We start from the raw sequence: 16,484 nt of genomic DNA on the forward strand, positions 1-16,484 counted from the left end.
CAATAGTGGAGGCACAGCTGGATACATACAAAGCCCGGCAGATCGGGAGCATTTTACCTGATCAGCTGGGATCGAACAAGTGTGTACCCAGCTCATCGTAAGATAATTCTGCAGATGGTTATTCATACACACTGACCAATCACCACTGCCATCTAAAAGATCTGAGTACAGTGGTCAATTAATCTTCTCCACCTGACAGTGTCCCGGCCTACTCGCCTCAGGTGGCGCGATCCTGTCTGTAGGTTAAAGCTCCTGTCCCACGCAGATGGGCGCAGCACTGCAGAAGCTGCTGTTGCCGCCTCCTCCCATACGCACACCAGGGAGATGATCTGCATAACCTGGTCCTTCCTGGTGATGCGCCGAACAGCCAATCCGTTTTGGGTTGGCCATACACACGGCACGATGAGCCAATGTGTGTATTGTCTGTGCAGCAGAGCTGATGCAATATGTCTGAACTATAGTTCAGACATATCGTTTGTTCACAACTACCGATCAGTCAACGATATATCTGCTGGTGTGTACCCAGCATAAGAAACACTTACGATTCATATCAAATAAGCTCTTTGCTTTAAATAACGCTGTAAAGTACAAGCCATATTTCTCCAGGGCTGTGGAGTCTAGACCAAACCTTTGACTTCTTCATGAATTGCAAATGTATATTACAAGTAACAATTTTTATGTAGTAAACACTGGAGCAGATTTAGAATTGAGGCAAACTGGGTGTGATTTGCACCTGGGAAAAACCATTCTGTTGCAGAGGTAAATGAAAAATGTACAATATGATGTGAAGTTGTTAGAGGTGCAGACTAGCCTTACTCTAAAATGCAGTGTGAAAATAGAGCTGACTGATTTATGCATGCAGCATGTAAAATCCTGTATTTTTCACTACAACCAGAAAAAGCACACCTTGCTTGCAGGGCTATAGATGCTTCGAAAAGTGCAGTTTGCCAAACTCTAAATTTTTGCCATTATTAATACTCTGCCTATACCCTGTACCACTACATCCTAATGTGATCACTGATATTTATAAAGTTTTTACTGTAAAGCTGAAGTCTGTATATTTAGTCTTAAGTTCAGTGATGTTTCGACTTATCACTCTTATCACCCCCCCCCCCCCCCCCCCTAAATATAAATATATTTTTTTTAAATTTGAATTTACATAAAATATACATGGGGGTGTTTTGCCCCACCCCCAGCGGTAGTAGATCCCAATGTCTCAGCCACCACTCACCGCCACCACTCTTCCCCCCCCTCTCCCCCATATCAATGGTCCCTGACTGTCTAGTTGTGTCCACCCCCCTCCCATGTGCCGCTATACATTTTATTACTTTAAATATATCTACCCCAGCCCTAGTGCAATACACCTTTTGTTGGGCACCAACCCCACACCCAGTGCCAAAATGACTACCGTTGCACTCCTCCTCCCCCTCCCCATTATTGTGGAGTCCCCCTCCCCCTCACACTTGCTGCAGCTGATTTCTGCATACGCAGAGGTCAGTGTAGATGTGCTTGGGAAGGAAACAGGTTTCCCCCACCCAGCATGTTTAGTTCTGGCGCATGTGCCTTGGAATGCTACTCACTAGGCTTTCTGGGGTGCGATTTTCAGCTGTGATGTCGCATGGGGGGCTGCTGCAGCAGGAGGAAGTATGTTTAGGAAATATGTTTTGCACTTGTTCAGAACAGATTTCCTCCATTACAGTAGGGAAAGCAGTGGGGCTTTCCGGACCTATGTTATATGACCTGGCCAGGTATTATACTACTGGCTGTATCTTGGTGCCAGTGATGTGGTTAACCACTTGCCTAGCATGCCGTATCAGATGCGACCATGCCTGCAAGTGCTCTATCTGACCTGGTCGCACAGGATGCGACCAGTCAGAGTGTTAGCAGCGTCAGGGAAGATAAACTTCCCTCCGCTGCTGCTGTCAGGGGGACCGGAAGGTCCCTTTGCCTCCCTGCACTCTCCCCCACTGATTGCCGTGCTGTCGATCACTGCTGATAGGTCGGCACGGCAGGATTTCCCCCCTCCAGCGGCTGCAGACAATGGCAGCCTCTGGGGAATGTAAATGAACCCTCCCTCGTCACCCCCAGACCTCCCCTGTATACCTGCAGGCTGTCCCGGCTTTCAAAATGAAAGCCACGATGGTCGCGATCGCTGTTTGAAAAATATTTTCTCTGACGTCCTAGTGGATGCTGGGAACTCCGTAAGGACCATGGGGAATAGCGGCTCCGCAGGAGACTGGGCACAAAAGTAAAGCTTTAGGACTACCTGGTGTGCACTGGCTCCTCCCCCTATGACCCTCCTCCAAGCCTCAGTTAGATTTTTGTGCCCGGCCGAGAAGGGTGCACACTAGGGGCTCTCCTGAGCTTCTTAGTGAAAGTTTAGTTTTAGGTTTTTTATTTTCAGTGAGACCTGCTGGCAACAGGCTCACTGCATCGAAGGACTAAGGGGAGAAGAAGCGAACTCACCTGCGTGCAGAGTGGATTGGGCTTCTTAGGCTACTGGACAACATTAGCTCCAGAGGGACCGAACACAGGCCCAGCCTCGGAGTCCGGTCCCAGAGCCGCGCCGCCGGCCCCCTTACAGAGCCAGAAGCAAGAAGAGGTCCGGAAAATCGGCGGCAGAAGACATCCTGTCTTCACCAAGGTAGCGCACAGCACTGCAGCTGTGCGCCATTGCTCCTCAGCACACTTCGGTCACTGAGGGTGCAGGGCGCTAGGGGGGGGGCGCCCTGAGCAGCAATAAAAACACCTTGGCTGGCGAAAATACATCACATATAGCCCCCAGGGCTATATGGATGAATTTTAACCCCTGCCAGATTCCACAGAAAAACGGGAGAAAAGGCCGCCGAGAAGGGGGCGGAGCCTATCTCCTCAGCACACTGGCGCCATTTTCTCTCACAGCTCCGTTGGAGGGAAGCTCCCTGGCTCTCCCCTGCAGTTACTACACTACAGAAAGGGGTTAAAAAAGAGAGGGGGGCACTAATTAGGCGCAGTATAACAATACAGCAGCTATAAGTGGAAAAACACTTATATAAGGTTATCCCTGTATATATATATATATATATTATAGCGCTCTGGTGTGTGCTGGCATACTCTCCCTCTGTCTCCCCAAAGGGCTAGTGGGGTCCAGTCCTCTATCAGAGCATTCCCTGTGTGTGTGCTGTGTCGGTACGTTGTGTCGACATGTATGAGGAGGAAAATGAGGTGGAGGCGGAGCAATTGCCTGTAACAGAGATGTCACCCCCTAGGGAGTCGACACCTGAGTGGATGAGCTTATGGAAGGAATTATGTGACAGTGTCGGCTCTTTACAAAAGATTGATGACATGAGACAGCCGGCGACTCAGCCTGTGCCTGTCCAGGTGTCTCAAAAGCCATCAGGGGCTCTAAAACGCCCGTTACCTCAGATGGCAGATACAGACGCCGACACGGATACTGACTCCAGTGTCGACGATTAAGAGACGAATGTGACTTCCAGTAGGGCCACACGTTACATGATTGAGGCTATGGAAAATGTTTTTACACATTTCTGATACCAGTACCACTAAAAAGGGTATTATATTGGGGGAGAAAAAACTGCCTGTAGTTTTTCCTGCATCTGAGGAATTAAATGAATTGTGTGATGATGCGTGGGTTTCCCCCGATAAAAACTGTTAATTCCTAAAAAGTTATTAGCATCATACCCCTTCCCGCCAGAGGATAGGGCACGTTGGGAAACGCCCCCTAGGGTGAATAAAGCGCTCACACGCTTGTCTAAACAGGTGGCACTACCGTCCCCGGATACGGCCGCCCTTAAGGAACCTGCTGACAGAAAGCAGTAAAATATATACACTCACACGGGTGTGATACTGCGACCAGCAATCGCCTCAGCCTGGATGTGCAGTGCTGGGGTGGCTTGGTCGGATTCCCTGACTGACCATATTGATACCCTAGATAGGGACAGTATATTACTGACTATAGAGCATTTAAAAGATGCATTTCTATATATGCGTGATGCACAGAGGGATATTTGCCGACTGGCATCAAGAGTAAGTGCGCTGTCCATTTCTGCCAGAAGAGGGTTATGGACAAGACAGTGGTCAGGTGATGCTGATTCCAAAAGGCATATGGAAGTATCGCCTTATAAAAGGGAGGAGTTATTTGGGGTAGGTCTAACAGACCTGGTGGCCACGGCAACGGCTGGGAAATCCACATTTTTACCCCAGGTAGCCTCTCAACATAAGAAGACGCCGTATTATCAGGCGCAGTCCTTTGGGCCCCATAAGGGCAAGCGGGCAAAAGGCTCCTCATTTCTGCCCCGTGGCAGAGGGAGAGGAAAAAGGCTGCAGCAAACAGCCAGTTCCCAGGAACAGAAGCCCTCTCCCGTTTTCTGCCAAGTCCTCAGCATGACGCTGGGGCTTTACAAGCGGACTCGGGCACGGTGGGGGCCCGTCTCAAAAATTTCAGCGTGCAGTGGGCTCACTCACAGGTGGACCCCTGGATCCTTCAGGTGGTATCTCAGGGGTACAAATTGGAATTCGAGACGTCTCCCCTTCGCCGTTTTCCTAAAGTCTGCTTTACCGACGTCTCCCTACGACAGGGAGGCGGTATGGGAAGCCATTCACAAGCTGTATTCCCAGCAGGTGATAATCAAGGTACCCCTCCTACAACAGGGAAAGGGGTATTATTCCACGCTGTTTGTGGTACCGAAGCCGGACGGCTCGGTGAGACCTAATTTAAATCTGAAATCCTTGAACACTTACATACAAAGGTTCAAATTCAAGATGGAGTCACTCAGAGCGGTGATGGCAAACCTGGAAGAAGGGGATTATATGGTGTCTCTGGACATCAAGGATGCTTATCTCCATGTCCCAATTTACCCTTCTCACCAAGGGTACCTCAGGTTTGTGGTACAGAACTGTCACTATCAGTTTCAGACGCTGCCGTTTGGTTTGTCCACGGCACCCCGGGTCTTTACCAAAGTAATGGCCGAAATGATGATACTCCTTCGAAGGAAGGGAGTTTTAATTATCCCTTACTTGGACGATCTCCGGATAAGGGCAAGATCCAGGGAACAGTTGGTAGTCGGGGTAGCACTATCTCAAGTAGTGTTACGGCAGCACGGTTGGATTCTTAATATTCCAAAATCGCAGCTGATCCCGACGACACGTCTTCTATTCCTAAGGATGATCCTGGATACAGTCCAGAAAAAGGTGTTTCTCCAGGAGGAGAAAGCCATGGAGTTATCCGAACTAGTCAGAAACCTCCTAAAACCAGGCCAAGTATCAGTGCACAAGGGTCCTGGGAAAAATGGTGGCTTCCTACGAAGCAATTCCATTCGGCAGATTCCACGCAAGAACTTTCCAGTGGGACCTGCTGGAAAAGTGGTCCGGATCGCATCTTCAGATGCATCAGCGGATAACCCTGTCACCAAAGACAAGGGTGTCTCTCCTGTGGTGGTTGCAGAGTGCTCATCTTCTAGAGGGCGCAGATTCGGCATTCAGGACTGGGTCCTGGTGACCACGGATGCCAGCCTGCGAGGCTGGGGAGCAGTCACACAGGGAAGAAATTTCCAGGGCTTGTGGTCAAGCCTGGAGACATCACTTCACATAAATATCTTGGAGCTAAGGGCCATTTACAATGCCCTAAGCCAAGCAAGATCTCTGCTTCAAGGTCAGCCGGTGCTGATCCAGTCGGACAACATCACGGCAGTCGCCCACGTAGACAGACAGGGCGGCACAAGAAGCAGGAGGGCAATGGCAGAAGCTGCAAGGATTTTTCGCTGGGCGGAAAATCATGTGATAGCATTGTCAGCAGTGTTCATTCCGGGAGTGGACAACTGGGAAACAGACTTCCTCAGCAGAAGTCTTCCACATGATTGTAAACCGTTGGGAAAAACCAAAGGTGGACATGATGGCGTCCCGCCTAAACAAAAAATTGGACAGGTATTGCGCCAGGTCAATGGACCCTCAGGCAATAGCTGTGGACGCTCTGGTAACACCGTGGGTGTACCAGTCAGTGTATGTGTTCCCTCCTCTTCCTCTCTTACCAAAAGTATTGAGAATTATAAGACGGAGGGGAGTAAGAACTATACTCGTGGCTCCGGATTGGCCAAGAAGGACTTGGTACCCGGAACTTCAAGAGATGCTCACGGAGGACCCGTGGCCTCTACCTCTAAGAAGGGACCTGCTCCATCAAGGACCCTATCTATTCCAAGACTTACCGCGGCTGCGTTTGACGGCAGGGCGGTTGAACGCCGGATCCTGAAGGAAAAAGGCATTCCGGATGAAGTCATCCCTACCCTGATCAAAGCCAGGAAGGATGTAACCGCAAAGCGTTATCACCGCATTAGGCGAAAATATGTTGCGTGGTGCGAGGCCAGTAAGGCCCCGATGGAGGAATTTCAACTAGGTCGATTCCTGCATTTCCTGCAAACAGGAGTGTCTATGGGCCTAAAATTGGGGTCCATTAAGGTTCAAATTTCGGCCCTGTCAATTTTCTTCCAGAAAGAACTAGCTTCAGTTCCTGAAGTTCAGACGTTTGTAAAAGGGGTACTGCATATACAGCCTCCTTTTGTGCCTCCAGTGGCACCTTGGGATCTCAATGTAGTTTTGGGGTTCCTAAAGTCACAATGGTTTGAACCACTTGAATCTGTGGAGTTAAAATATCTCACATGGAAAGTGGTCATGCTGTTGGCCCTGGCCTCGGCCAGGCGCGTGTCAGAATTGGCGGCTTTATCCTGTAAAAGCCCTTATCTGATCTTCCATTCAGACATGGCGGAATTGAGGACTCGTCCTCATTTTCTCCCTAAGGTGGTTTCAGCGTTTCATCTGAACCAACCTATTGTGGTACCTGCGGCTACTAGTGACTTGGAGGACTCCCAAGTTGTTGGACGTAGTCAGGGCCTTGAAAATATGTTTCCAGGACGGCTGGAGTCAGAAAATCTGACTCGCTGTTTATCCTGTATGCACCCAACAAGCTGGGTGCTCCTGCTTCTAAGCAGACTATTGCTCGTTGGATTTGTAGTACAATTCAGCTTGCACATTCTGTGGCAGGCCTGCCACAGCCAAAATCTGTAAAAGCCCATTCCACAAGGAAAGTGGGCTCATCTTGGGCGGCTGCCCGAGGGGTCTCGGCTTTACAACTTTGCAGAGCAGCTACTTGGTCAGGGGCAAACACGTTTGCTAAATTCTACAAATTTTATACCCTGGCTGAGGAGGACCTGGAGTTCTCTCATTCGGTGCTGCAGAGTCATCCGCACTCTCCCGCCCGTTTGGGAGCTTTGGTATAATCCCCATGGTCCTTACGGAGTCCCCAGCATCCACTAGGACGTTAGAGAAAATAAGATTTTACTTACCGATAAATCTATTTCTCGTAGTCCGTAGTGGATGCTGGGCGCCCATCCCAAGTGCGGATTGTCTGCAATACTTGTACATAGTTATTGTTAACTAAATCGGGTTATTATTGTTGTGAGCCATCTTTTCAGAGGCTCCTCTGTTATCATGCTGTTAACTGGGTTCAGATCACAGGTTGTACGGTGTGATTGGTGTGGCTGGTATGAGTCTTACCAGGGATTCAATATCCTTCCTTATTGTGTACGCTCGTCCGGGCACAGTATCCTAACTGAGGCTTGGAGGAGGGTCATAGGGGGAGGAGCCAGTGCACACCAGGTAGTCCTAAAGCTTTTACTTTTGTGCCCAGTCTCCTGCGGAGCCGCTATTCCCCATGGTCCTTATGGAGTTCCCAGCATCCACTACGGACTACGAGAAATAGAATTATCGGTAAGTAAATTCTTATTTTTACATTTAAATCATTTGGGATAGGGTTAAATTCATGTTCCTCACCTAATTCACTCATAAAAAAAACCCTGGCAATTTCGTAGCCTTTTTTTGGCCAAAGAAATAGTTAAGGGAAAGTTCATTTTATTTTTTTTCTCACAACTTTGTACTTTTGGAGAAAATAATTTCTGCAGCAGGGTACACAGGTTCTCACAGGGAAACATAGGGGTGTAGAGTGGATATTGATCCAGAGGCACCAACAGGCTAAAGCTTTATCTGTCCCAGGATGCATAAGGGCATCCTCTATAACCCTGCCTCCAGGCACTGAGCTCAGTTTTGAGTTGGTGCCTGCAGTAGCAGGTCGCCTAACAGGAGGGCTGCACTGGGCAGCCCAGAAACGCACTTTTCTTAGAAATCTCTCTGGCTGGGCTGTCTGCGCTGTATGTCAGTGACATTCAGTGCTGCAGCTCCACCTCCCAAGCAGCGTCTCATACTCCCGCTGGCCTGGTTCCCGGGTACTTTCGACGGAGATGTCCCGGTTTAGGCACATTCTCAGTCTGCTCTCCTGGTTCGCGTGGCTGCTACAGGGAGGAGGTAAGAGGGACCCACCATTAAATCGCGTTCTGTCTGGGAAGGCTGGCCGTGGCGCTGGCGTGGACACTCACTGGGCATGGACCCCACCAGGGCATTAGAGTACAGGTAGAGTGTACGAACACCCCATTTAATAAGGCTCAGCAGTACTGGGGGTGGAAGTCCAGCATAGGGGAGGTGGTGCTTGACCTGTAGCCCCTGCCCAGGGCACCCTCTCCATGCAGATTTTCCGCCCATGAGCTGCGTCACACTCTCCCTCACTCCCTGACTGCGACGCTGGGTGCCATCTTCACAGCATAGCTGCAGCAGGTCTCCGGGACTGCAGGGAAAGTCAAGTCTCCCTTGTAAAGCCGCCTGTACACAGCACTGAGACTTTACAAACACTTGAGTATCCTACATGTCTTGAGACGGTGTTAGTTGAGAGAGGGTGCCTTACAGTATATATTGTACGAGTATTCTGATTTATCTTGCGGTTACTGACCGTGCTGTGATTGATGGCTATATCCAGTACAGCTTTGTGATAATTTCTGCATTGCCTGTGACTGTGTGCTTGTATTTGCTGTGTGTTTTTCACTGTTTCCCAGATATAACTGTCACTATATTTTGTACCCTGGGCTAGGTGCGTTTGGGTTTTATAATACAGTATTACACAGTATTTATCTATATAAGTATATTCTACTGTAATACCAGGTTTTTATTCAGGTATTTTGTCTGGCTTAATTGTACTATAATTGCCCTGTTGCACATTTATCATGTCTAACAGGAAGGGCAGTAAATCTGTGTAAGATCATGCAGAGCATGCTGAAAGGACTGATCAGAGGGGGTTGTGTTGTATGATGGTCTGCGTATTACCCAGTCAGTCCGCAGCTCCTACACCTACTCAGGAGCCACCCTGGGCTGCATACACCACCCTGCTGGGTACTCTGGTGGAACGCTTTGCGACCCCTATGGGACCACCTGTTTAACTTCCACAAATAGTCCCTATGGTTAATCTGCTTTGGGTGGAAAATCTAACCAACTGCAGCAACTAAATCAGTCTTTGGTTAGACAAAAATCTACTCCCAGGTCTCCCGAGTTCTGCATAATCCTATTGCCATGTCGCATCAGCAGTTCCTGCTGTTTGCTATTGGCAACCTTCATTACCAATTCCAGGCTCTACCATTTGGTCTGGCTGCTGCTCCTCCGATATTTACAAAGGTCATGGCCGTTAGGACGGCCATCTCCATTGCCAGGGAATCAGAATCCTCCCGTACTTGGACGACCTGTTGATTCTAGCAAATTCCCACAAAGTTCTCCTCAGACATTTGCACTTGACGGTGGATTTTCTGCAAGCCCATGTATGGCTCATAAATTAAAGTCTTTGCTGGCCCCAGCTCAGAGCATGGTGCACCTAGTGGTACTCTTGGACAGTCAGGATATGCAGATACAACACTTCATTCGTCGCCCCAGTGTCGATACACTCATCGATGCAAAGCCTTGGCTTGATGGTGTACTCATTCGACATGGTCGAGTATGCTCAATTTCACTCTCGTCCTTTCCAACGGTTGATTCAGTCAAAATGGGATGGCCTACCTCATCGGATCAGGTGCCAGATGGTCTCATAGATTCTGGATGTTTGTCTGTCACTGTCCTGGTGGCTTCAGGATTAGCAGGTGTGCAGGGACCGTCCATTCTGGATCCCCAACTGGGTCTTGTTGATAATGGATGTCGGTCTCCGAAGATGGGGAGCGGTGTTGAAGTAACACTCGTCTCAGGGTCGTTGGACCAAGCAGGAATCACTCCCGATCAATATTCTGGAGCTGTGGGCTGTGTTCAATGCACCGACCCTTGCACTACAACTACCATTACGAAACAGGCCTGTTCAGGTACAGCCTGTCAATGCCACTACGATGGCTTACATAAACCATCAAGGTGGCACTCGAAGCTGCATGGCAATGAAGGATGTGTCAAAAACCCTTTGCTTGGCGGAACGCCATCTCGGCAGTGTTCATTCCAGGTGTCCTAAACTTGGAAGCAGACTTCCTCAGTCGCCAGGACGTTCATTCCAGAGAATGGGGCCTACATATGGAAGTTTTTTTTTAACTCCTGGTGGACAGGTGGGGCCGATTAGATGTGGACATGATGGTGTCTTGACACAACTGCAAGGTTCCGGTCTTCAGATCACGGACCAGGGATCCTCAGGCAGCATTCGTGGATGCACAGGCAGTTCCATGGAACTTTCGGCTGCCTTACATATTCCGTCCAGTGTAACTCCTGCCCAGGGCACTGCGGGAGTTCAAACAAGGAGTTATGTTAATACAGGTTGCTCCGGCATAGCCCAGATGGCATTGGTTCTCAGACCTGCAGGGTATGTCGACAGAGTATCCCCTTCTACTTCCACAGTGTCAAGACCTCCTTGTACAGGGCCCTTGTCTCTATCCAGACTGGCTTTGATGGCGTGGCTCTTGAAGCATTACTCCTGAGGGCCAAAGGTTTTACTGAGGTGGTAATTCAAACTATGCTGAAGGCCCGCTAACCGGCCTCCTGATTTATTACATGGTTTGGCATACATATTTCACCTGGTGTGCTGGTAAGAACTATGACGCTGGTAGATTTAAGACGTCCAGAATTCTTGCCTTTCTACAAAGATGTTTGGACTTTGGTCTTTATCTGGCCTTCCTCAAGGTTCACATACATGCCTTGTCAGTGTGGTTTCAGAGAAAAATTGCATCTATACCCGGCGTCCATACATTCACTCAGGGTGTGTTACGGATTCAGCCTCCCTATATTTCTTCTGTGGCTCCATGGGATCTGTCTGTTCTGAATGCCCTGCAGGAGTCTCCATTTGAACCTCTCGAGTCAGTGGACCTTAAATGGCTCACAGCCAAGGTCCTGTTTCTGCTGGCTATTGCCTCAGCTAGAAGGGTGTCTGACTTAGGCGCTTTGTCCTGTCGTCCACTCTTTCTGATATTCCATCAGGACCGGGCGGTTCTGAAATTGCCCAGATTACTTAGTGGTGTCCTCTTTTCACCTTATCCAAGAGATTGTGGTCTCGGCCTTTATCTCTTCTGACTTGACCCCCAAAGAGCGGTCTTGGGATGTGGTAAGGGCTCCCCGTATATATGTGGAGAGCACTGCCTCTATTAGGTGGTCAGTGGTCAGATACCCTGTTTGTACTATTTTCCACAAACGTGGCTAGCCTGCGAATAAGCAAACCTTGGCCAGATGGATTAGAATGGTGATTGCACAAGCATATGCGCAGGCTGGACCTCCCAGCTCCTGCTGCAATTAAGGCCCATTCTACTCTGTTGGACCTTCTTGAGCGGCTCGCTGTGGCGCGTCCGCAGAACAATTGTGCAAGGCGGCTACGTGGTCCTCGGTGAACACGTTTCTTTGGTTCTATGCCTTTGATACCATTGCCTCCCAGGATGCTTCCTTTGAATGCTGGATTCTCACATCCGCTAAGGCGCATTCCCCTCCCTTGACGAACTGCTTTAGGACATCTGAGGTTTTCCGGTGTACCCTGCTGCAGAAAAGTGTTATGGTAGACTTACCATTAACTCTTTCTGCAAAGTACATAGGGTTCCACAGGGCGCCCACTTTGACGCACCTTGCTTCTTTGCGTTGTATGGCATTAGCTGCTGGTCCCTTCTCCTGTCGTGACAATGTGGTTGTATGTGACTAACATTGGTCTTCTCTTGCCTGCTCCTGCATTGGACTGGTTAACGAAACTGAGCTCTGTGTCTGGAGGCAGAGTTAGAGGAGACGTCTATGCATCCTGGGACAGCTAAAGCTTTAGCTTGTTGCCTCTGGATGAAGATCCACTCTACACCCCTATGTTTCCCTGTGTACTTCGCAGAAAATGTTAACCATGGTAAGTCTACCACAACACTACTTTTTGGATAACAGATTTGAAAAGAAAACTTCATGGATTTTGCTGTTTGCAATTATTAAAAATCGCACACCACCAAACTGGAGTTACTTTCCCTTTACAGCACCAAATCAAATGAAAGCCAAGGAAGGAAGGAGTTCATATGGGTCTTCACGTTATGATGATTATGAACGAGGCAGCAGGCGTTCTAGAAGCCGCAGTTATGAAAGAAGAAAGTCTAGGAGTCGTTCTATTGAACAGGGTTATGACAAATCATACAGTCCAAGAGGGTAAGTCTCCCTTTATATTAGTCAATGTAGGGTTCCTTGTTTGTATTAACTTTTGGATTTTTGTTGTCCTGGTTTTAACTTTTAGTTTCTCTTTACTAGCCGAGCAGACAGACCACGTCGTAGCAGAAGCCGCTCACACCATGGCAGGTGAGAAAAAGACATTATTTTTCTGCTCAGTGCACTTAAAATTTGTGAGCAATATGTTCATTCTGTATGACTCTTGAGGTGGTGATGCAATTGTTTTTGGGTGCAATTTTCAGGTACATGCATTGCTGAATACTTTGAATTGATTCCCTGTTGGAACAGTGAGACTATTAAGTGTTGAAGTTGTGTGTCCATTTCTTTCTTTTAGTTATAATTTAGGTTTAGCATAATTCAAATTTGCTATTTCTTTATAGATTAAGTCGCCGGCATAGATCACAATCTAAATCAAACAGTAGATCACGATCCAAGTCACAGCCAAAAGAAGAAAAAAGGGAGCGAGGTACTGGCTCCAGGTCTCACTCCAGGTCCAAAGCAGATGTGAAAGGCAAAGCAAGTTCCAGATTGAGTAGGGAGACCAGAAGAGAGGACCATGAACGATCAAAGTCTCCATCCCACTCAGAGTCAAGGTCCCGGTCGAAATCAAGATCACGGTCTTGGAATAGCCACAAGTCTAGTGGCCATTAATTTGGATGCTTTAAGCAATTTTACTAATTGGAATGTTTTTCTGTCCTCCCCTCTCCCTTCCCATCTAAATGTGGTATAGATTTCTGTTGGCTTCTGATTTTTCCTTTTCACAGCGGTTGATCAAAGTAGGTTAGAACCATTAAACACCCAATTTATTACAATCTGCTGTAATTGTAACATGATCTTAAGTTAATTTATACTACACGTTATATTGTGTTGGTGCCTCAGACAGTAACTAGCATGTTCATTTAGCCACAAGGCACTTTCCCAAAAGTTGCGTTGGCCACGAGTATTTGGTAGTTGGTATTCCTCCAATGCCCCTGTTCTCCCAAGTTTTTATTGCCACCATCACTACTTGCAGGGATTTCTTGTGAGTTTGTGTGCTGTATGTAATTTGGTTCCGCCTTCTGTTGAAAAGGGAAAATGTGTATGAATGGTGTTGTAAGGTTCCTATAAGACTAGCTTAAGTAGGCAGGAATGTGTAGATTTTAGAATCCTTCACTGTTCAGTATTTGCTCTTGTGTGTTTTTTTTTATTTTTTATTTTTACTTAGCAGACTTGCTTTTTCCATATTAGAGAGAGGCAAATAGATCTGCTTTAAAAGCAAATCATACCTCTACCTAGTATAGCAGTTCAAAGCATTAAGGGGGATATGTACCAACCAGTGAAGAGAGTGGAGAAGTTGCCCATGGCAACCAATCGATTGCTCTGGGTAACTTTATAGTATACAAATTATAAAAGCTACTTCAGTGCTGATTTGTTGCTATGGGCAACTTCACTGGCTCACTTCTCCTCTTTTCATTGCTTAGTACATCTCCCCCTTATCTTGCATCATTTTGGCTGTAAAAAGAATGATGGCTTAGTGATGTTTAGCAGATTTTCTAAAATATCTCCCTGCTTTCCAATACTAGTTCCTTCCACGATTGGCTGCATTAATGGCGGGCTAATGTACTGTAGCAGGTGCAAAGAAAAACTGCTTTTGACTGAGATACCGCTTTTAGCTGCTTTCATATAGCTTCTGCTTGCTGGAGACTGAGTACAAACGGTGATCAGTGGAGATCCTGGTTATATGTAGGGGCTGGAACACTACGAATAGAGTGGCTCCTAGGAGAGGGACACCTGCCAGAGTATTAAAACTGGGAAGGAATTCAGTGTAATTTGTTTTTAACATTGAATATTCCTTTTAAGATCTACAATGAAACCATAAGATAAATATTGCATCTCTTTGGCAAATGCAAGCACTGCTTATTTGCTTGCAAGTGTTGCCTTCTAAGGAGGTTCTATGTAACTGGCAATTGGACCTAGTGGGGAATTCACTTTCTTGTGAATCCCTACGTCAATGGTCATGCAGTATGGCAGCCCGATCTTTCTCAACTGTTTGCTGCCTCCATAGGGTTGCGAGCATGTTTGCGCAAATCTGGCATTCGGCCAAGCAAAGCGTGTGATGAAATGCCGTTGCAGGCTTTTAAACGCACTGGCAATTTGCATCCTTCACTGGGAATTGAATTCTTCTGTTGGTGTCCTGTTGAAAGTTTCTCACTTGCTGCTTGTAATTAAAGGGTTGTAATAGTCTCTTACCTTACCATCAATATAAATAATTGGGGAAATGCTACATATACCAGAACACTGACCAGTTAGACAGCTTCCCATTATATAAAGTGATTATACATGTATATGCACATTTATTATTTGCAATTGCGATGTTTGTAAAAACACTCAATATTTCGCTTTGTGGGTTTATTTGCTTATGTTTGTAGCGCCTATCTTAAAACTTTAAATGACATTTTTGTGTTGAAAGCAAGTTCCAATTTAACATGTAAAAGCCCTGTGTCTAGTATCCAACTGCAGACCTTTCATATATTCTGCTTTTTACAGGTTTCTTGGCAGGGTAGTTAATTATTGTGTTGTAAAAGTAAAGGTAGCATTTTCTCAATACATTTTTTTTTTTTTTTTTTTTAGTTAACAATTGTCTGGTATTTGCTATGCAATCATTCATATGCATGTTAAAAAATGTTTTCATCTTTATGGTACATTTCATGTGTAAAGTACAGTTTTAGCAGATAAGAGGTTGGATTTAAACAAGATTTAAACTTGTTTTTCTTTTGTAGAAGCTTAAAGATATTTTTATATGTTTTCTTTAACCAGTGCTGTATTTAAAGCAAATGGTTACTCTTTAAAATTTAAAAACGAATGCTTGCTGTACATCTTGACAAAAAGCTCAAATAAAATTGAAAAATTGATTGGTATTTTATTTTTTTCCTCCCCTGTAGAAGTAACAGTAATGCTTAAGTTTACTTTAGAAGTAACATGCGCATTGAACATTATTAAAATTGCAATACTGCAGATCCTGTTATTTTTTTTTTTTTTTTTTTCTTGTTCATTATTACATGCTGCCCTGTTCCTTTTAACAGAATTGATAAGGTGAAAGATTGCTGTTGCTGCCACTGCGGTCTGTCTACTAAAATATGTTTGGTTTCCTGGGGTGTAACCCAGGGGCGTCGGTACATTTATAGGTTTGGGGGGGGGGGGGGGGCGGGCGAGGGGCAAGTTAGAGCTTTGAAGGGTTAATGGTCCCGTTCCCTGCTGACAGGACACTGAGCTCCTAAGGGAACTATTCGCAAGCCCCACCATGGCGAGCGTACATTTCCACAGCACGCCGCCACCCCTAACAGAGCCAGAAGAAAGAAGAGTGGTGAGTACTAAGCTGGTGTCTCGACTAGTGGGTTGCTGGCCATTATGGCGGCATGAGGGTGTGGAGACGCATGGCTTCTAACCAGGGCGGATTACGTCTCCAAACAGAATACACAGCTGCGCGTCCAAACACTACACATTACCCACACAGGCAAAAACAGCGATAAAACTGTTTTCTCTCCATTTTAAGCAGTATAAAAAAAAAAGCGGGAATACTGCGTGCCATTGTAGGGGTGGGGCTTCACTGAGAGGATCCAGCAGCTCACCAGCACCATTTTCACCTCTGCAGTGGACACAGATGCTGATAGTGACGTGCAACTCCTCCAGTGTGACTCCAAATTACATCAGCGGTACCAGGGGGTCATAGCAAGGGGGGAGCGACTATTGGTGTACTAAGTCCCCTAACTGCAAATTGACTAAGCTTGGCATTAGCAATAAAGGCGCGGTGGGGGTTGGCTTCAAACGACTGTGTCTCCCTGAAGGGCTTTGTGGGTTAATTGTGTTTAACCTTTTCCTGTGTGTGTGTGGTCACATTTTACATTGTCAGGCAAAGAGTTTCTTGTACAGCGGAGTATTCCTCTTCACCAGGGGGATCATAACTGGGTACTCAGGGCAGTGTATCTTCCCAGAATGTGGGG

The 16,484-nt window shown here is 46.9% G+C and overlaps 1 protein-coding gene across 1 annotated transcript in view; it reads left to right on the plus strand.

Annotated features, from left to right (window-relative positions):
* SRSF10 (serine and arginine rich splicing factor 10) overlaps positions 1–15,395 on the plus strand; it is a 52,165-nt gene extending 36,770 nt beyond the window's left edge. The window contains exons 4-6 of the mRNA XM_063954306.1: positions 12,321–12,486; positions 12,586–12,633; positions 12,885–15,395. Of these exons, the coding sequence (XP_063810376.1) occupies positions 12,321–12,486; positions 12,586–12,633; positions 12,885–13,155 (485 nt within the window). The 3' untranslated portion in view covers positions 13,156–15,395. The remainder of the gene's footprint in view (positions 1–12,320; positions 12,487–12,585; positions 12,634–12,884) is intronic.
* Positions 15,396–16,484: the final 1,089 nt, after the last annotated feature.

This window comes from Pseudophryne corroboree, chromosome 2 (assembly GCF_028390025.1).
Source record: "Pseudophryne corroboree isolate aPseCor3 chromosome 2, aPseCor3.hap2, whole genome shotgun sequence".
Classification (NCBI taxonomy): Eukaryota; Metazoa; Chordata; class Amphibia; order Anura; family Myobatrachidae; genus Pseudophryne; species Pseudophryne corroboree.